The sequence below is a fragment of the Ahaetulla prasina genome, chromosome 1 (genome assembly GCF_028640845.1).
Source record: "Ahaetulla prasina isolate Xishuangbanna chromosome 1, ASM2864084v1, whole genome shotgun sequence".
In the NCBI taxonomy this organism is placed as follows: Eukaryota; Metazoa; Chordata; class Lepidosauria; order Squamata; family Colubridae; genus Ahaetulla; species Ahaetulla prasina.
In genome coordinates this window covers 282,363-302,109 of record NC_080539.1, presented here as the reverse complement: position 1 = coordinate 302,109, position 19,747 = coordinate 282,363, and the positions used below count along the sequence as shown (strand labels likewise).

The window sequence follows — 19,747 nt, the reverse complement described above, 5'->3', positions numbered from 1 at the left end:
GAGAAGCTGCGTTTCCGGAGCGAGGGGCGGGCTGTCTTCTGAAGCGGGTGGCTGGATTCTGCTAAAGTTCATGGAGATCGCGTAGCTCCTTTTTCGAGCCAGAGGGCTGCCTGGAAGAGTCTGGCAGGTGCCCAGACTCGGGGTCCAGGATCCCACTGCCAGCAAGACCCTCCTCTGATCCCTAGTCCCCGTCCTTCCAGTGCGCCCAGGGCTTCTGCAGTGAAAGGATTTCCGATGAATCATGTATGTGTCAAATTTCTCCGGCACTGGTCGGCGTGGCCATTAGGAGCTGCAGTGATGGGGAGATGGGCAGGGCAGTGCTGGGCGGCGGCGGCAGCTCTGACTGGAAACTGGGTTGCGTCGCCTCCCGTGACTCACCCGGGAATGTCTGGCGGAGAGGGGATTTGCTGCTGGCCAAGGACCTGGCTTTGGCTGGCCGGCCAGCCTGCCTGGTACAGACACACACCGGATTTTGCTGCTACTGCCCACCTCTCACGCATTCTCCTGCCTTGGCCCAGCTTGGAGTTACTGTCCAGAGAGACAGTACTGCCCTTTGCCAGAGCGTTTGGCCTAAGCCCCAGAACCACATGGGCGGGGTACTCTCCCTAGGCTTCAAGACCCTGCTCTTCAACCTGGGCCTTTGGTAAGTGTGATCAAAGCCCTCCCCACCCCCAAATGTGGGTTTCCTCTGGCTGTTGTCAGATTTCATTCTTTGCTTGTTTATTGGATTATTTTATTGCCCTGTAGGTTTTCTTCTGTGAACAGCAGAGATGCTGGGCATCAGGCCATGTACAAATATAAGAAACAAATATATTTCAGGTTGGAGATTCATAGAAATGGAGTAGGTCAGTTCTACTCAATCTTGGCTAAAATGTGTGGATTTCAACTCCCAGAATTCCCCAGCTAGCAGAGTGGCCAAGGTTGACAAACACTGGACTAGGTAGCACATCTATGATTTCAATATCTATTGATGAGACCTAAAAGTTGGGAGCCCCCCAGAGTTTGACATAAGATAGGCAGCTATATAAATGTTGCAAACAAATAAAATGTATTTGTTTTCTTTGTCAACCCTTTCATGTGTTAGATCAATGCTTACACCAAGATCTTTTTCATAAGTGACCCAGATAATCCACGTGATTTTATGACAACAGAAAAGCATTGCATTTGTTTCCTTGCACACAATCCTCCTACTTTCACCCAGATCTTTGCTTAAGTTTTCTGCCCCATCCTTCTCCCAGGGAAGCTGCCACTCACCCCGGTTTGTTCATGAGATTTCTTTATTTTCATCACCCAGGTCCCTTGGGGATTACTCCAGCTCCCCATTAATAAAATTGCAGAATGGACGATTCCTGCCTTGGCAGGACTAGAAGGTTCCTTCCAACCCCAGGATTCTGCCACCCTTCAGAGGCAGTCCGGGGTTGCTGCGACCTTGCCAGGTGTGTAGCCTCCTCGCTCGCCCGCCTTTACGGTCCTCTCTGCCCCTCCTCTCTGTGCAGCATTCCTGGCCTGCAGCCTGTGGAGAAGGCGCTCGGATCGCAACTAAATAGTCCGCTAGGCGCTCCCATTTTCTTGCGAAGGCCCAGATGGGCCGGACCAGAACAGCTCCAGACTCCGTCACGGATCAACCGACGCGAAACCCTCCGCTCCGGCCGACCGCCGCCCAGCTGCTTCGTCCACCCGGCGGGGGCAGGGAGAGGCGCAGGCGGCGCATGGAAGGGCTGGACGCTCGTTTCCGTTCGTGGGGGCGGAGGGCGCCCGGCGGGCGGGATCGGGCGCAAGAGCGGGGCTGGCCCTTTAAACAATCTGCGCAGTCATCGTCCGCACCGCCAGGATTGCCAAGTCACTGGGTTCAACTCAGTTCTCTCGGCCACGCCCCTCGGGGGGCCTGATTGGCCTGCGGCCGAGGACAGCTCCACTTCCGATTGGGTCTCGCACTTTGCAACAACTTCTCGGAATCTTGCCTACGTCACCGAAGTGGAATTCTTAAAGCTGCACTGCGCGCGAGTGGGGGTGGTGTGGAATTTTTCCTAGTGCAGGAGGGGAGGCCTCCGGAGGCGTGCTCGTGCCCCGCTCGGCTCTCTGGGCCGCGCTGCGCGTCTCGGGAGGCCACGGCAGCGCTCTGCGGGTCAGGAGGCGTCTGCGAGAACCGGGAGAATCTCGCCCCTTTAAGACCCCTCCCGAATGGAAGAAAATGCCAACTCACAGTGGCGCTTAGCATGACGGGAGGGCGCAGGCGGGGACGAAACTACATTTCCCAGCAGCGTGCCAGGGAAAGGAAAGGGCTCCCTACCTCGGGTCGGACTGGCGGCTCTTGCCAAGCCCCCGCCCGGCGCCCGGCACGTCAATCAGCCCGACCGTTTTCGCGCATTGGTCGCTTTCACGAGGGGGGCAGGGCGGAACCGCCTCCGCCTCGGCCCATTGGTCTGCTCGGCCGCCAATCCGAGGGCGGAGCGGCCGGGCGGCGATTGGGCGGCAGGCGAGGTGGCCAGCTGATCAGAGGCAGCGGCAGCCGGTGAGCGAGCGTGGCGGCGGCAGGGCAGGGCAAGCGGCGGCGTTGGCGCCGGCGGGCCGAAGGACCGGGCGTCCGAGCAGAGTCTCCTTCGGCGAAGGGCAGGGGAGCGGCCGGCGGGATTGGGGCAACCCGGAGCCGTGGCTGGGCGTTGAGGGGGTGGCGCTGGCGGCCGGGACCCCCTCCGCCTCCCCTCGCAGGCGACGCAGCGGAATCTTGCCCAACTGGGACCTCGGGGGAGGGCGGGGCGCTCGGGGAGACCGGCGCCCGCGGGGCTCCCGCTTTCAAGGGGCGCGGGCTGACCGGCCCGGGCCATTGTCCGAGGGAAAGGAGCGCGCCGCTCGCCCCTCCAAGAAACTTTCTTCCGCGCCCCGCCGGGCCAGAGACTTGATAGCCGCCGTTGGTGGCCGCGGCCGGCTCGCCCCTGCTGCTGATTCATGGCTCGCAGCCGGCGGCGGGCGGGCGGGGCGGGGTGGGGCGGGGCGCCTGCCCGTCCTTGGGCCGAAGTTCAGCGGCGCCGGAGGGGCCGGCAGAAGGCTGGAATGCGGAGCATCCGGAGCAGGCGCGCGGGGAATGCGCGTCGGGGTTAGCGCGGCCCCGCCGGGGCTCCCCTCCCCGCTAGACGCGGGCGGCAGGTCTTCACGGGTGCCAGGCGGGTCTTCCCGGGCTGCGATGACTCAGGCGATGGCCGGCGTCTGGGGGGGAAGCGGCGCTGGGCTTTCTGCTGGGTATGGAAGCGACACTGAGCCCTTCCCTCCCCTCTAACGGCGCACTTCTCTCCCCTTCCCCAGCCTGGCGGTCCGGCCCCTTTGGCTACCCACAGCAGTTCTTCAGTGGCACGCTTTACGTCCCCTCCAACAACTAAAGCTGCCAGTTGAAGAACTGTTGGTTGTAGCTGCACTCGCCCAGGGCCGGCCGCCCGCCCTACAGATGGATGGATGGATACAGCCCCGGGTCCCTGACAGGTAAGGCGGCCTGCTGGCCTGTCCTTTTCCAGAGCCTCCTGGGACATCCAGGCCTCTCCTGCTGGCCAAGATGGGCCTCGTTGGACAGCTGCAAATGGTCGAGTGCTGCTTTGTCCCACCCCGCCCAGTCAGGCCTTCGCCTGCTGCCTCAGCCAGTGGTTTCCCTGCAGGCCGGTCCCAGCTGGGCTCTGTGGACCCGTATGGGAGTGGATTCCCTGGCCAAAGTCCCAGGTCTCCTCCTTTCCTTCTGTGTTCTTTGGTTCCGATCTCTCCGTTGCTGGGCAGAGGCCTTGGCCTCTCAGCTGAACCTGCCTCTCCACCCCCGAGACCCCCCTCTGGAGCAGGGATGCAGGGAACCTCAGAGCCCCTTTGCCCCTTATTACAGCGGCAGCTGCTTCCTCTTGTTGACTGGAAGCACAGTGGGTTTGGCCAGTGGGTCCCTTGCTACATCCGAGTGCTCGGTGCCCTGATGTTCAGTCTGGTTCCCAGGATGTGACGGGAAGAGGCAGGTTTTGCTGTGTGGGGCTGAGCGGAAAGGGGCGTGTGCGGTCCTGTTTTCCCCTCGGCCCAGCAGTGTGGGGGGGAAGTAGGACCTAGGTGGTAGCCTGCCAGCTGAGTTGAGGAGGGAGAAGCGGCTTTGGCCCATCTCTCTGCCTTGTCCTGTCCCCAGACAACCTTTGTGGGGGAGCAGGAGGGCAGAGGATAGGCTTTCCTGACATTCAAGTCCGTGCAGATCGATGCCAGGACGGACACTCCATCTGCTGGCTGAGCATGGAACTGCTGGGCTGTGGAAACTGGTGGTCCAAGGGAGAACCCTAAGTGGGCTGGCGAGATAATGCTTCTGCCTTGGAATTTGGGGGGGGGGGTCCCTGCTTCCTTCATTCTAAGCTAGGAAAAAACATAACATGGATGGGAAGAAACAACTTTCATAACCTTCCCTCCACGCCAAATTTGGCTCTGTTGTCCTGATCCATCCTGCCTCCCAGTTTGCCCTGCAGTGGAATTATTCTCCCCCAAGAACCACAGCTATAATAACTGAAGACCCCAGAAGTCATCTCTTCATTGCTTTTACTCTCTTCTTTAACAGACAGAATTTGAGAAGTGACCTGTCCAGCTGGAAGGAATCGGAGGTGACCTTGAATGGGCCATGGGTCTGACACCACCACCCCAGCTATGTTTCCCAGTCTTGAAGATGCATGGACTTCAACATGGCTGGCTGGGGTATTCTGGGAGTTAAAAGTTCACATCACTTAAAGTTGCCAGGTTGGGAAGCACTGCCTTAGTGTCTTGAAGCTGGAGCAAAGCCAAAAGCCTGCTGGTGGTCAGTGGCCCCCAGCTCAAGTTTCAGAAGAAAGAGACTAAAGTCACAATTTTCTTGTTCTCAGTTTATTTCAGCCTGACGAAAGGGTGCTTCTGCCTGTGACCCCCAAGCGGTGAGGCAGACTATTGGGGTGGCACTTTCTTTGGCAGCTCCTTCCATTCCGTCATGGACCCGCAAAGAGGCCACTTGGCTCAGAGGGGGCCCAGGACAAAGAGCCAGAGGGCTGGCGATTGGGAGGGGGACTTACTCTGCCTCCTGCTTGGAGATGCATTTCCCGGAGTACAGGCTCTCGGCCACCATGGCCACCAGGGGCTCAAAGTTCAGGCTGGCCACTGCAGTCACCCAGCCATCCCTGGGGGAGGAGAGAGGTCAGAGAGGTCAGAGCCATCTCCCTGGGGATGGGGAGGGTTGCAAAGCGCCCCAAAAGTTGTCAGAGAGGCAGTTGCTTCCTCCCCAACCTCTCCCCATGTTCCTGACTGCGAAGACTGGGTCACCACTAAGCAGACTTCCCCCTCTGCCCCCATTGGCATTTCGGTGGGGCACAAGTATGGCTAGGTGAGGTCACCATCATCCCAGTAGGAAGGAGGATTCAAATGGGAGTCCTGCAGCTCCCTCCTTGCATAGAACCTACTTGTCTTGCTCCTGAAAGCCAGGTAGGTGGTTTGTCTTTCTGGCTCCTTCTCACCTGAGGTAGAAAAGGAGGAACCTCTCCTGGCCCAGTTCACCTTTCGGCACAGTCTCCGTGTGGCCCGTTTCGTAGCCTGAGAAAGAGCAGGGAGGGGTCCAGCTCTGTCCGAGCAGCCCTGGAAGCCCTCCCAGACCTTGGAGTTTCCACCTTGTACATCTCACTGCCCTATCCGGATGACCCCCACCTCCGTCTCCCAGGCTGTCCCTGCGTAGCGGATGCTCTTTGACTGCAGCTTGGTCCAGAAGAACGGCAGCGGCTTCTGCCGGTGCAGCATGTTCAGGGCCGCCACGTGTCCTGGGCAGGAAAGAGACAGTCCATCTGTCCCCCTTGCGAGACCAGGAAATTGGCTGGCCCAAGTGCTCAGGAGGCCCGGGGGTCCGTAGGGACCCAGTGGGGCCAATGCAGAAGGTCTGGCAATCAAGTGCAGCCCTGGGCTCAGCTGGGTCACCCTGCACCACACATATGGGAACTGCGGCTCCGAGGAGACCCAGCCCAGCCTCGCTCTGGGACTGCGAGGGCCAAAGGGCTTCCCTGCACTTGAGCCAAGGTTGCCCATGAGAGGGTCAATGCAGGCTGAGTGCCCCATTCAGACAACCCCCCTCCCTGGAGCTTCTCCAGCCAAGGCCAGGAGGCACCCAGGACTACTACTGGGGTTGGGATTGGCTACTGACGGTTGTGCCCCCTCTGGCCCATAGTCAAAGTTTAGCTCGAAAGAGAGGCAGGTACCGTGGGCTTGGGCGATCTGCCAGTGATAGATGGACACGGACTTCCCACCAAACAGAGCCACGGGAAAGGAGGCCACATCCCCAGCAGCAAAGACAGACGGGGCACTGGTCTGCATGAACTGGAAGGGAGCAGAGATTCTGGTCAGTGACTGGAGGGGGGAGGCGCTCCCTCAGGGTGACCCACCTCTGCTTACCAGGTCCACCCGGATGGCACCCCTACGGTCAAGCCGGATGGAGCTTCCCTGGATAAAACTGGTATTTGGAGTGACGCCTGTGGAGGGGAAGTGGAACCTCCTATCAGGCCAGTGCAGTCTCATGTGGGGACTGGCCCCACTCCCCCCAAGGATTTGGGGACATCCTTGCTAATAAGGCAGCTGCAAGAAAAAGCCTGCTCCTCCAGATGTGGCCAGCTGCAGCCCTGGGACCCCCCAGCTGGTGGGCAGGAGCAGAGCCCTCTATCCCCCAGCCTTTGCTGCTCCCCCTGGTGGCCAGAAGAAGAAATGCTGGCCCTGTTTCATCCTGGTCACAGACCATTGGAAATAGGCAGCTCTACCCTATGCCTCTCCCCCGTTTTCCCCTCCTTTTTTAGTGTGAAAATGGTGCCAGAGTGCCTCTGACTCTGATGCTCACCACCACCAAGTCAGCAGGGAGAACAGAACCATTGCTAAGAACAACGCTGGTGACCTGGGAGGGAAAAGGAGGCAGAGATGCACTAGCCCGTCCCCCTCCCTTTGAAGTCCTGGCCTGGCAGCTTCTGGGGCAGCAGGGGTCTCATACCTTCCCATCTTCTCCCTGAATCTGGGCCACATCTGTTTTCATGTGGAACTGAACTCCCTGGGCTTGAAGCATCTGGAAGGGAGGGAGGATGGATAGATGGAAGGAAGGAAGGAAGAGAAAAAGAGGGAAGGAAGGATTATTCTCCTTGCTGCATTTCCCTGGTCTAGTCACCTCCCCTCCAGGGCTGCTCCAAGAAGCCCCTCTAGTTCGCAGGTGAGGGGGGACCTAAAAGGGGCCTTGCTGAGCCTTGGAAGTACTTGAGCCAAATGGGGAGTTGTGCCCACCAACGAAAGAAAAAAGTTTGCATTGCTCAGGCACACTCCCTGTGACGCACCTTCGTCCTGTGGTGGCTACAATAAAAGCAAGCTATAGATGTTTTTCCAGCAAAACATCCAAGATTTTCTGCCTAAACTCAACTACAAGGATCGGCCTATATGGAGATGCTCCTGGGGACCTCCCCTCCCAGAGAGCAGCCCTCATTGCTGTGGGATTGCTTGCCCTTCCCTACCTTCATGGCCACAGTGCCCACCTGACCTCCCAGGGTCAGCAGGTAGGGCAGCTCTTCTCTCTCCACCACCTGTAGCTGGGCTGCTTTGCCAACCAGGCTGGCCGCCACCTCCATCCCTGTGAGGAACAAGGCCAGGAGCTGAGAGGAGGCCAGCATGAAAAGTCGGCGGGGGGGGGGGGGAGGAGGGTCCTGGGGGAGGGGTGGATAGCCCCCATTCCTTTCAGCTCATAGCTATGGGTGCAAATAAGTCCAGAGTCCCTGTACCAATGAAAGAGGCTCCTACAATCACGACGGTCTTGGCCAAGGCCAAGGCCAGGATCCGGTTGGCATCTTCAGGGGTGAGGAACATGCGGGCATTCTCCAGGCTGCAGCCTGGGCATTGGAGCTTCCGAGGGCTGGAGAGAGGAGAGGAGAGAAGCCTGTTAGAGCCCTCGCCTGCTACCCTCAGTGACACCTGGGCTGCCCCCTCTGCTCCCCCCCCCAGGGGGCATCATTTACCTGCTGCCTGTGGCAATCAGCAGGCTGCTGTACACCTGGGATGTCCTGTCCCGGAAGTGGGCCATTTTGCCTGCAGGATCCAGAGACATTACCTGCAGCCGGATGAAAGTCACGCTAAATGCAGAGGGGTTGGGCAGATGCCCAGGTGAAACCCCCTCCCCACATCCAGGCTGACCCCAAGCCAGCAGCAGACTCAAAGGAGGGCCGGATGGTCCAGCACTGGGACCTTCCTGTGATGTCTGTGCTGGCACAGGATTCATGAGGGGGGAGCCCAGCGGGCAGAGGCTGGTTTCCTTCCCAGTGCAGAAGTGAGTGTTTCACAGTGGAGCCGTTTCCTCCTCTGAGCTTCAGGACATGACAGGCTGAGCTGGCTGCTTGCCAGGTGGGGACGGGACATAAAGCACCGAGAGGAGGTTGAATCGTGCCCCCCTCTTGAATCGTGCCAAACCATCCCTACCCACCTCACTCTGCTTCCAGACTTCAATGTCATGGGCATCCAAGAAACTCTGACTTCGAAGATACAGGCTCTCCGCTGGGGCCCCCAAGTCCTAGGAGGCCGGAGGAGAAGCAAGACTTATGAACTGGGGGCTTCTCAATGCCCAGGCATGGGGTACCTGGCGCCCTTTCAGCAATTAGGAGCATCCAAGGGGAGGGGGCATAGGAAGAAAGTCCCCCTTCTTCCTCCCCTCCCACTTTTCCTCTTCAGGGCTATCTCAGAGGTTTGTGAGGGGAGATGTCCCACTTCTGGACCTCAATGTGCTTTCTTGGGCCAGCCCCATGACTGCTTTCAATGCCCAGAGGCTCATGCCTAACCAACAGAATGGGGGGGGGTCCCCCTCCCCTTCTGAGCAGCAGCAGCCCCCCCCAACACTGCTCAATTCACTACCCCCCATACGCCAAGGTAAACCCCTCCCCAGTCCAAACCTGGGTCAACTTTGTCCTGTCGTAGGGAAGGTGGTTCTCCCAGGTGGCCATGACGATCTTGCCGGTGAAGCCCTCTTGCCGAAGAGTTTCAGCGCAGGTCAGGGCTGCTGGGCCTGGCAGGGGAGAAAGAGATCCAGTCCAGTTCTGCCCTGTCCCTGGACCTCAGCCTGGCTCTCCCCCACCCTGCCTTGACCACAGGCTCACCTGCTCCTAGCAGCAGAACAGTCTGGGGGTCCAGCTGGCACTCTCTGGTCATGGGCCTCACTCTGCGGCTGCTTTCAAGATCCTGTCAGGGAGGGAAGGAAGGGGAGGAAAGCAGGCGGTTCAGGGGCTGAAGTGCCCTGCAGGCCACAATAGGTCAAGGCACGGAGGCCACCTACCTTCATCCTGGCTGAAATATACACCTGCCCTCATCCACGGTTACCTGCAACAAGAAAGGGCTTTTCCTGAGAGGTCCACGGGGGTGGGGGGCTGTGACAGACTGGCAGGGGAGTCTTCCCCTTCCCTTGGCAGACTGGAAGCTCTTTTGCACAGTGGCTCTTTAAAGTTCCCCCGCCCCCCAAGCAGTAACCAGGAGCTCAAGCATGCGGTTCCTGAGGCCCAGGATAGGAAGGCATTTGTCCTGCTGTGGGCAGGGTGTCCCTGAACTGATTCCCCCCCTCAGGGACAAGCTGCCTTGCTGATCCCTGAGCCTGTCCAGCCATGACCCCTCCCTGTGGCAAAGCCCTCTTCTGCGATGGGTGGGATTAGCTCTGGCACCCTCTTTCTGTAGCCACTTTGCCCACTTGCTTGGCTAATGCCTGGCTTGGCTAGCGAGTTCCGTTTGCTTGAACTGGAAGGCAGCTGTGTACACAGCCAGTTGGTCTAGTGCAGTGATGGCTAACCTTTTCGGCACCGAGTGCCGAAACTGGAGTCCATCTGTGCGTGTCACAACCTGGAAGAGAGCAGCTGGCCTGTGTGCATGTGTGCAGCGGCCAGCTGCTCTTCTGGGTTCCGGCGCAGATGCACACTGGACAGCCGGTCGGTGTGCACTAGGCAGCTGATCTCTTTTGGGTTCTGGTGTGTGCACTTCAGTTTTGGCACTTCGGCATGCGTGTGCCAGAACCACAGACAATGCATCTATCATCCAAAAAGACCTTGATCATCTAACCACTTGGTCTAAAACTTGGCAACTCAACCAGCAAATGCTCAGTCTTACATATTGGAAAAAAGAACCCAAACACTAAGTACTTGCTTGATGGACATTACCTTACAGATGACCCCCACCCCGTTAAAGACCTTGGAGTTTTCATGTCAAATGATCTAAGTGTCAAAGCCCACTGTAACTACATAGCAAAAAAGGCTCTAAGAGTTGTAAACCTAATTTTGCGTAGCTTCTTTTCCAAAAACACTACACTACTAACCAGAGCATATAAAACATTTGCTAGACCTATATAAGTAATCATTTCTTGTTCCTGTTCTATATTTATATTCTCTACTGCGTGCCGAGGACATACCCATATAGGAATTTTGTAATTTAACTTATAATAATATTTTTTCCAGACACGCAGAAGAGAAATTCTCAACACATGATTCTTAAAAGCTTTATCTACTTTCTTATCATACAATAAATATGCATGCCAACCATATAATAAATCATAACCTTCTATATTCAAAATCCTTTCCTCCCTCAAATTAAACCAATCACTTATTACCGAAAGAACAACTGCTTCATAATACAGTTTTAAATTAGGCATTTTTAATCCTCCTCTTTCCCGTGTATCTTTCCCCTGCAGGAAAGGGGGGCAAGAGGGGGGGTTCAACTCAGCTGTTTTCTGGTGGAAAGGGCCTTCTCCATGGCGGCTCCCTCCCTCCCTCCCTCCCTGCAGAGATAAAACTGGCCCCCACCGTGACACTTTTTCAAAAGGCCCTGAATGGGGGTGGGTGGGTGTTTTGGCGATGGGCCTGGGGGCCAAGCAGCTGCCCTGGTTGTTGTCGCCAGGGGGCGTAGATGGGGGGTTATTGGGGTCTTTATCGGTGTTTCTGTAAGCCGCCCAGAGTCACCATGAATGGGTGAATTGGGCAGCCGTGTAAATGTTTCTAACAGACATGTTAATAAATAAATAAAAATGGAATCCTGCCAGGAATTCCAATATTCCAATTTTAGGGCCACAGTTTGCTCCTCACCAACAATTTACCCTTAAAAATAATCAGTACCTGCCCCCCTCACCTGCCCCAGGAAAGAAAATCGTATCAATTTGCCAGGTAGGAAAATTGCTCTAGAGGAGGCGGTGGCAGCTGCAATATTATAACCACCAGGACGAGAGGCTGCATTTATCCCCAACTGGGGCCCAATTTCAGCCGGGTTGGCAGAGCAGAGGGCGGCCAACGCATATCTGGAGAACAGCCACCCCAATGCCGGTGTGATAACACAACCCTCGTTCCAAGGGCTGCTTTGTGTGAACTAGGAAATCCACCCTGCCCTTTTTGGGAAGGGTGGGGTGCAGAAGTGCGATACTGATACCTGTTTAAACATTTAACTCTCGCTGATGGTTTTGTTGAATTCTCGAATTTGCTCCCAAACCAAAATTAATGGAAACCAGAATCATAAAATCACAGCCCGGATAATACTTAGACTTTAGGAGAAACCCTTCCATACTTCCACCTCTCACAATACTAGACAACACAGTATCAACAGTAGAAACCTTCAAATTTCTAGGTTCTATCATATCGCAAGATCTCAAATGGACAGCTAACATCAAAAACATCATCAAAAAAGGACAACAAAGAATGTTCTTTCTGCGCCAACTCAGGAAGCTCAAACTGCCCAAGGAGCTGCTGATTCAGTTCTACAGAGGAATTATTGAGTCTGTCATTTGTACCTCTATAACTGTCTGGTTGGGTTCTGCAACCCAACAAGAAAAACACAGACAAAAGTTAAATATTTAGTCGTCTTTCTTACTTCATCGAATGTAAAATTGTATAAGAATAATTATGATGTGTTATGGAAAAAAATTCAGAAGGAAATGAATACTTGGAAAAAATTACAATTATCTTTGTTGGGGAGAATAGCAGCTATAAAAATGAATGTTTTGCCTAAATTCTTGTTCTTGTTTCAGATGATACCAATAATTAAGAAAGACAAAAATTTGGAAGAATGGCAGATTGGAATTAATAAATTTATATGGGAAGGGAAAAAAGCGAGAGTCAAAATGAAAATAATGCAAGATACACGGGAAAGAGGAGGATTAAAAATGCCTAATTTAAAACTGTATTATGAAGCAGTTGTTCTTTCGGTAATAAGTGATTGGTTTAATTTGACGGAGGAAAGGATTTTGAATATAGAAGGTTATGATTTATTATATGGTTGGCATGCATATTTATTGTATGATAAGAAAGTAGATAAAGCTTTTAAGAATCATGTGTTGAGAATTTCTCTTCTGCGTGTCTGGAAAAAATATTATTATAAGTTAAATTATAAAATTCCTATATGGGCAAGTCCTCGGCACGCAGTAGAGAATATAAATATAGAACAGGAACAAGAAATGATTACTTATAAAGATCTTTTATACAATGAGAGGGGAAATTTACAACTAAAATCTTTGGATACATTAAAAGAAGAAGGGAGGAATTATACTTGGTTTCAATATGGACAGTTAAAGGCTAGATGGAAAGAAGATCAGAAAATTGGTATCATTCAAAATGAAGAAAATCTGGTTAAACAAATTAGAAATCAAGCTCGGGCATATAAAGAGATTGTATACTGTGTTGATAGAAATAGATTCTGAAAGAGATTTAATAAAGGATTGTATGATAAAATGGGCACAGAATATTCAAGAACCAATAATGTTGGAAACATGGGAAAAAATTTGGGTTAGAAATGTTAAATTTACGCAAGCGCAGAATTTAAGGGAAAATTTTTATAAGATGTTTTATAGATGGCATTTAGATCCTAAGAAATTATCATGTATGTATCCAGATATGCAAGCGAAATGTTGGAGATGTAATTGTGATGATGCTACATATTTTCATGTATGGTGGACTTGTAAGAAAATTAAGTCTTTCTGGATAAGAATCTGGTGGATTATGCAGAATGTTCTGAAGAAGAAGATAAAGTTCCTACCGCAATTTTTCCTTTTGGGAATAACAACGGACTGTACAGTGATTGAGACTAAGTTGATTTTGAACTTAATAACAGCAGCAAGACTGTTGATTGGACAATATTGGAAGAAAAAAGAATTACCCACAATAGAAGAATGGATATTGAAAGTTTCCAATTTGGCTGAGATGGCTAAAATCTCAGCCTTCTTGAAAGACAGTACTCAAGAAAAATATTTAAATGAATGGAAGAACTGGATTGATTATATTCAAAATAGATATCAGATTAAGAAATTTCGGATTGCTTTTGAATGAAGGATGTTATTTTTGATTTTAATGGAAGAAGTCAGGTTATGTGAGAGAGAAAGATTATAATTGTGTTAGATTTTAAAAATTTAATGTATGACTGTTTTGTTTAAGGAACTATACCTTGTGTTTGCTCCGGGAAGTCCGGGGGGGGGGAGGGGGGTTTAGGAGGGAGGGGGGGAGGGGGAAAAATTTAATTGTTGTAAAACTTTTTCAATTTAAAAAAAAAAAACATTTGCTAGACCAATTCTAGAATACAGTTCGCCTGTTTGGAACCCTCACCACATCTCTGACATCAGTACAATTGAGCAAGTCCAGAAATATTTTACAAGAAGAGTTCTCCACTCCTCTGAAAACAACAAAATACCTTATCCCACCAGACTTGAAATCCTAGGCTTAGAAAACTTGGAACTCCGTCGCCTTCGACAAGACCTAAGTTTAACTCATAGAATCATCTATTGTAATGTCCTTCCTGTTAAAGACTACTTCAGCTTTAATTGCAATAATACTAGAGCAACTAATAGATTTAAACTTAATGTCAACCGCTTTAATCTAGATTGCAGAAAATATGACTTCTGTAACAGAATCATCAGTGCTTGGAATACTTTACCTGACTCTGTGGTCTCTTCCCATAATTCTAAAAGCTTCAACCAAAAACTTTCTACTATTGACCTCACCCCATTCCTAAGAGGACCATAAGGGGCGTGCATAAGCGCACAAATGTGCCTACCGTTCCTGTCCTATTGTTTTTTTTCTTTTTATTTTCTTTTCTTCTTCCCATATATATATTGGTGCTTATACCTCCTAATATTTACTCATATATATGTTTATATACTATATAATCCTTTCTTTATGATGTTGTGACAAAAATAAATAAATAAATAAACCTGGAAGAGCAGCTGGCGACAGGGCGCGTGCCTGTAGAGAGGGCTCTGCTGCCACCTTTGGCCCGCGTGCCATAGGTTTGCCATCACAGGTCTAGTGGTTAAAGCATCAGGTTAGAAAGAGGGAGACCGGGAGTTCTAGTCCTGCCTTAGGCTTGGAAGCAGGCTGGGTGGCTTAGGAACAGTCCCTCTCTCGGGCCCACCCACTTCACAAGGTTGTTACTGTGGGGAAAATAGGAGGAGGGAGGAGCACTGGATATGTTTTCTACCTTGGGTTATTTGTAAAAATAATAAAGGTGGGATATAAATAAATAACATCTGCTCTTGAGTTATTATAAAGGTGGGATATAAATAAATAAAATATGCCTGCATCCCCAGCAGGATCTTCTTATCCTGCCCAGATTGCAGAGTGGATGCCAGCTGGAGCTGTGCCAAAGGGATTAAAGGTAACAGTGGGATTTCCCCACAGGGCCCACCTTAGTCTGTTGCACCTGGCCAGGATGGCATACAAGGCCAGTGGGCCTAGGCCTGTGGGGCGCACTCACAAGCGCAGGCAGCTTTGGCAGGAGCTGCACTGCTGCTCAGATCCTAAGAGCTCAACAGTGGACACCTGTGGGTTCCTTTCCCACCATTAAGGGCTCTAGAAGCATATGTTGCCCTCAATAAAAAGAGACTTTGAGAGGCTGCTGCAGAAGATGCCCCCCCCAACAGTATATGAACGCCTCTGGGAGCTGGGACCATACATTCCCCTTGGGGGAAGTGGGGCAGGCAGAGTTCAAACTTACTTGGAAAACAGGCAGACAATCCAAGGTGGGGTATTCTTCAATGTCGCCGGTCTCAGTGCTGAAGCAGGCACCATGCCAGGGGCAACGCAACCGGCCCTTTGCCAAGTAGCCTGAACCCCAGAAAAAGAGACCCATGTGTGTGTGTAGGCAGTGTTCACTGAGAAACCGGAGCACACAATGCCCCTAGAGGCAGCTGAAACTGCCGGAGCTGAAAAGAAGCAACTGCCAGCACCAGCCCTTGGCAGCAAGACCAGCACTGGTGTTGTGACTCGTCCTCCCTCCTCTCCTCAGCCGGGTCCCTCCCATCTCCAACCGGGCCTTTTATCAGACTGTGAGTCTGATAATGAAGATGAACGGCATGTCATGCCTCCAGCCCCCCAGGCCCTGGCCCCATGCCCGGAGAGGATTCCAGGAGTGGGAGGACAAGCCCGATAAACCTCACTCATACAGCATGTGTTCCTTTGGCTCAGCTGTCAGAGCAGGACGTCAGCCAGCAGATCCAGCTGAAGACAATTCAAGTGGGAGGACCCTCACTTCCGGAGATCTGAGAGGCGACGCCAGCAGAAGGAAGGGAGGGGCAGGCCTGGATAAATGCTGAGTCATGGGGTCATGCTTTTGGCATTCCAACCTTGAGTCAAGCAAAGTCTTATCGAGTTTGCTGATACCAGACCCTATCGCTGAAGTCACAACTTGGATTCCTGCCTGCCCTGAGAAACCTCTGAGGAACTTGGCAAGGTGCAGAGGCTTTGTTGCCAAATTGGTTACGGACTTCCTTGACTTGTTCGTTGGAGTGGGGAGTGGGACACGACAACGGGGCCTCAGAGGGGCGCAGGGTGCTCTTGAGGTCCAAGGCTTCTCTGGGGTTCCCATGAGCAGCAGCCCTCACCATGAGCAGAGCCTGGATCCAGAGTACCCGAAAGCTAGGCCTTTGCTCAGTATGACAAGGGCCCCATCCTTCTTCCTAGCCTAGAGAGGCTGCATGGTGGTGGTGGTGGGCTCACCTTTGCAGAGGGTGGCTCCAGCATGAGGGCATCGACTGCCCAGAGCTCGGATGACCAGACCTTCCCTCAACAGCAGCACGGGGTATCCAGCCACCTTGACCTCCTGCATCCTGCACCAAAGAGGAGCAGAAGAGGCTTGACTTCTTAACTTCTTTGCTAGGCTAGGAGCCCCCTCCCCAAATGGATTGGGATTGGGGGAAGTACTGGTGGTAACAGGTCCCCCTGCACCTGTTAGAAGTCCCCCCCCCCAGCCTCCCTGTAAAAGCAAGAACTGGGCCTCTTGGGAATGGGCCAAAGGAGACGCATTTCACACATGGCTAGAAAATAGTGGTCCTCCCCACATCTTAACCGAGAGGAAGCCCTTGCTGAGACCCCCCACTCCTCCCACAAGGCCTTGCAAGGGCTACCGTGGTAGCTCAGAGGTTGCAGAAGAGACTCAGCAGTTTTGGGACTGGCCCAGATCATCCATTCAGAAACCGTGGTCAGCTGCACTGGGGTGGGTGGGAAGGAAGCCCCTTTAGAGCTCCCAAGGGAAGTTCTGAAGGACAAGCCAGGCCCTGGTCAAGGGCCAGGCAGCCTTTGAGGCATTCCGTTGCCTTTTGAAGTGACAAGCTGAGCCCAGCCAGCCTTGGGACTGAGAGAGGCCCTGGCGGCAGTCAAGCATACCACTCTTTCCTCCTGAGGCCCCACCTGCCAGACCCGCCAACCCTCCCAGGAACCAGGAGTGCCGGATCTCAGGGCAGGGAAAGAGTGTGCCCGTACGGGCAGCCTGGCCCTCTCCCCCCCAACAGGGGCCTCTCTCTGACACTGGAGAGGCTCCCCTCAACTGGTCAGGACCAGGCTGACCGGGGCCCCAGTAGCTGCATGCACGCTGGCTCAACTCGTGCACAAGAGGGGCCCGAAGCAGAGGGGTCAGCCCGGTTCTGACCTCAGGGATGCTGACTCACTCTCCGTTGTGGAGCTCATCTTCACGGCAGACACGCTGGGTGACCAGGGTGTCTGTTCCATCCTTCTTCTGAGCTGAGACTGGAAGCAGAGAGGAAGGAGAAAGAGGAGGAAGTTGGGGAGACCCTCTAACATCCCCCTTCCCCTCCCAGGGGACCCTCCGCAGCAGCAGGAGGTCCTGCATGGTGCATTGAAAGGACCGTAGATGCTCCTGGCCAAGGAAGAGTCCCTCAGAAAATTCACCCACCCTTTCTGCCACTGGGGCTGGCACCAAAAGGCCCATAAGCAACCACTGGGCACTGGGGCAGCTGCAACGACCCCCCCACACTCGCAGGATGAGAGCTCCTCAACTGGGAACCTTATTGACTGTCAAGGGAGGATGCCGGCTTTTCTTGGGGCAGCTGCAAGAACTGCCTTTGCAAGCACAGCAAGAGACAGAGAGAGTTAATGCCCCAGCTGTGCCACCTGGGCAACTCTTTGCCAGGCAAAATCTTTCAACCACACCTCTTGGTTAAGCCCTGCCAGAGGGTCTCTCTCTCTCACGCACACACACACATCACCGCTGCTTGAATCCCTATCACGAATAGCTCACTCCCCCGCCCAGCCTTCACTTTGAGAAATGAGGGAAGAGCTGGGTGGTCTGGCTTGTCTTTTGTTTACCCCCCCACCACTTCCCCAGGGATGAGAGAGAAGGACTGGCCCAAGTCTGGCTTCCTGAGACTAGAATTCACAGCCTCCTAGTTTCTAGCCTGGCGCCTAATCATTGCACCAGACTGGCTCTCTGTGGTGATAAGACGATCTGTTATGGATAACATTAACTGAAATCAAACTGAAATGCAAAGCTAATAAAGTCAAATGTGTTTGGAGTTGTGTGTCCCCACCACAAAAAAGTGCTAGTTCTTCTGTAAAGTAGTCTAATTTTCGCAGCCCCATCCAAGTCGCCAGCCTCTCCCCTCTGGTTGCCTTTTTACTCGCTACAATCCGTGATCCCCTCTCCCCAGCGGGGACCAATTATCTACCTCACTTCAAACAAATGCAATAAGATCCGGACCAGCCTTCGTAAGCCTGATGCATCCTTCCGTAATTCCCAGCCAGACAGGCTTTCCAGGCTGGGAATTCGGGGATGGGGTGTCACAATGCAGCCGAGTTGTGTGTGGTGGGGAGGACGCCTTTGCAAGTCCAGAATCTGGTAGAACGGAGCCGAAGGAGGGTTGCTGCTTTCTCTCGCCAAAGGGAGGGCGGGTGAGCGGGTGAATGGCTTGGTGGGTCCACCTAGGGCGGCCCCTCGTGCAGGGTTAATGGGTGCCCCAGTTGTTGGACCCGAACGAAAGCGGGCGGGACAGAGCAGAGAGCAAAGTGGCAAGCCATCTGCGCTCCGTGCTGTGTCCCCTTTCAGCTCCCAAAGCCCCCGAGGGATTTGGAAAAGAGCCTTCCTGGACTGGCCCCCACAACCTTTCAGCTGGCCGTTCCTTGCCAAGCAGGGAGAGGGAACTCAGCCCCTTTGGCGCCCTTTGCCTCTGTGAAAACCCCGGGGTGGGGCCTTCAGCCTCGAAATTCGAGGGCTTCTGCTCCCACGTCGTGGTCCGTCCCGGGAGGCGTCCGTCCCCCCCCCGCCCACTCAGCCAAGGCTGACCTATACGACGGCAGCCAAGATCCCCCGCCACGGAGCCAGCCCTTCGCCCCATCCTTAGAGCAGCCGCCCGCAAGGAGCCCAGACTCACCGGGGCTTGGCTGTGCTGCCATCGGGATTGAACACAGGGCGGCGGTGTCTCGGAACAAAAGAGGGGACGGGACGCGCCTGCAAGCGGCCCGTCCCTTCATCTCCTATCCAACCTGGTGCCGCCTCCGAACTTGCCCAAAATGGGCGGCGTGCATTTATTTAGGCATTTATAAGCCGCCCGATTCTGTCGGCGAGAATCCTGGCGACTCGCAGCCGAAGTGGGGGTAGGGCGCGGGTAGGGCAGCATTGGGGCCCTGCCCACTCCCGCCAACCTGGGACTGCAGGTGCTGCACAGCAGAAGCGGGCCGCTCGTGGAGAACAGACGAGGAGAGGATTTGGCGCTACGCCCGAGGGACTCAGTCCGGACACCACCACCTGTTTCGGGGCGCCCGCCACTTCGGCCCAGCACTGCCCTCTTTTCTGGGCTTCCGCGCTGGCCAGACTTGCACAAGCCCCGAGCGGGGAAGACCTAACTGGCACTGATGCCAACAAGTGACCTGACTCCAAGCATCAGCCGAAAGGCGTCGGGCGGCCGCAGACCAGCTGCAGCCTACACCGGCCGGGCGGGCTGGAATGGCGCTCACTGCTCGGCGGTCCTGGGCGAACGGAGCCGGCGGCAAGGCTGACCTCAGCGGGCTGTCCGGCAGGCCCCGGGGAGCACCGGGGGTTACAGCACCCACTCGCTTTGGGGTGAGTCGCCGCCTGCGATCCCGGCCAACCTTGTCGGTAGAGCTCCCGCTAACCAGGTAGATTCCAGGCAGCGCGAAACGCTTCTCACCTCCTGGAAGCCTGAAAGTTGCACTTCAAGCAGAGGCTGTCCCCGCTGCTCAGGCTCGCCCCGTCCCCGGCTTCGGGTCTTCGCGCTCCGAAGGCCGCCCGTCCAGCCCACAGGTCCGGCACTGGCCGCTCTGCAGGCGCCATGAGGGTTGCCGCACGGCGGTGCGCTCCCCAAGGCTGGGTCAGGCTTTCGGAACGGCCGCGGAGATCCAGCCCACCGCCCTCGCCGCCGAGGATTGGGCGGCTGCCAGAGTTCCTCAGGCGGCACTGCGGGCGAGGCTCCCTGCAGGGGAGCCAGTGCCGGGTCAGGGCTCTCTGTCCGAGCGGGGGGGGGCGT

General features: G+C 54.3%; 3 protein-coding genes across 5 annotated transcripts; 1 reads left to right on the top strand and 2 right to left on the bottom strand.

Annotated features, from left to right (window-relative positions):
* Nucleotides 1-55: 55 nt before the first annotated feature.
* Nucleotides 56-4,844, top strand: LOC131188564 (uncharacterized). 3 transcript variants are annotated; one of them, XM_058163895.1, is made up of 4 exons: nt 56-243; nt 519-643; nt 3,301-3,474; nt 4,562-4,844. In XM_058163895.1, exons 1-4 carry the CDS (start codon nt 235-237, stop codon nt 4,629-4,631), a joined length of 378 nt encoding a protein of 125 aa, XP_058019878.1. In that variant the 5' UTR covers nt 56-234; the 3' UTR covers nt 4,632-4,844. The 3 variants fall into 3 exon arrangements, with proteins under 3 accessions (XP_058019878.1, XP_058019876.1, XP_058019877.1); XM_058163893.1 differs by having other exon boundaries at nt 56-643; XM_058163894.1 differs by lacking the exons at nt 56-243; nt 519-643 and adding an exon at nt 1,670-2,512.
* A 2,868-nt stretch (nt 4,845-7,712) lies between these two features.
* LOC131188693 (apoptosis-inducing factor 3-like) lies at nt 7,713-8,160 on the bottom strand. The gene is made up of 2 exons (XM_058164142.1): nt 7,992-8,160; nt 7,713-7,888 (listed from the first exon to the last, which is right to left on the bottom strand). Exons 1-2 carry the CDS (start codon nt 8,078-8,080, stop codon nt 7,714-7,716), a joined length of 264 nt encoding a protein of 87 aa, XP_058020125.1. The 5' UTR covers nt 8,081-8,160; the 3' UTR covers nt 7,713.
* Nucleotides 8,161-8,491: 331 nt separating this feature from the next.
* Nucleotides 8,492-19,473, bottom strand: LOC131188694 (apoptosis-inducing factor 3-like). The gene is made up of 4 exons (XM_058164144.1): nt 19,412-19,473; nt 9,296-9,339; nt 9,120-9,201; nt 8,492-9,028 (listed from the first exon to the last, which is right to left on the bottom strand). The coding sequence occupies exons 2-4, from the start codon at nt 9,299-9,301 to the stop codon at nt 8,874-8,876; spliced, it is 243 nt and encodes an 80-aa protein (XP_058020127.1). The 5' UTR covers nt 9,302-9,339; nt 19,412-19,473; the 3' UTR covers nt 8,492-8,873.
* Nucleotides 19,474-19,747: the final 274 nt, after the last annotated feature.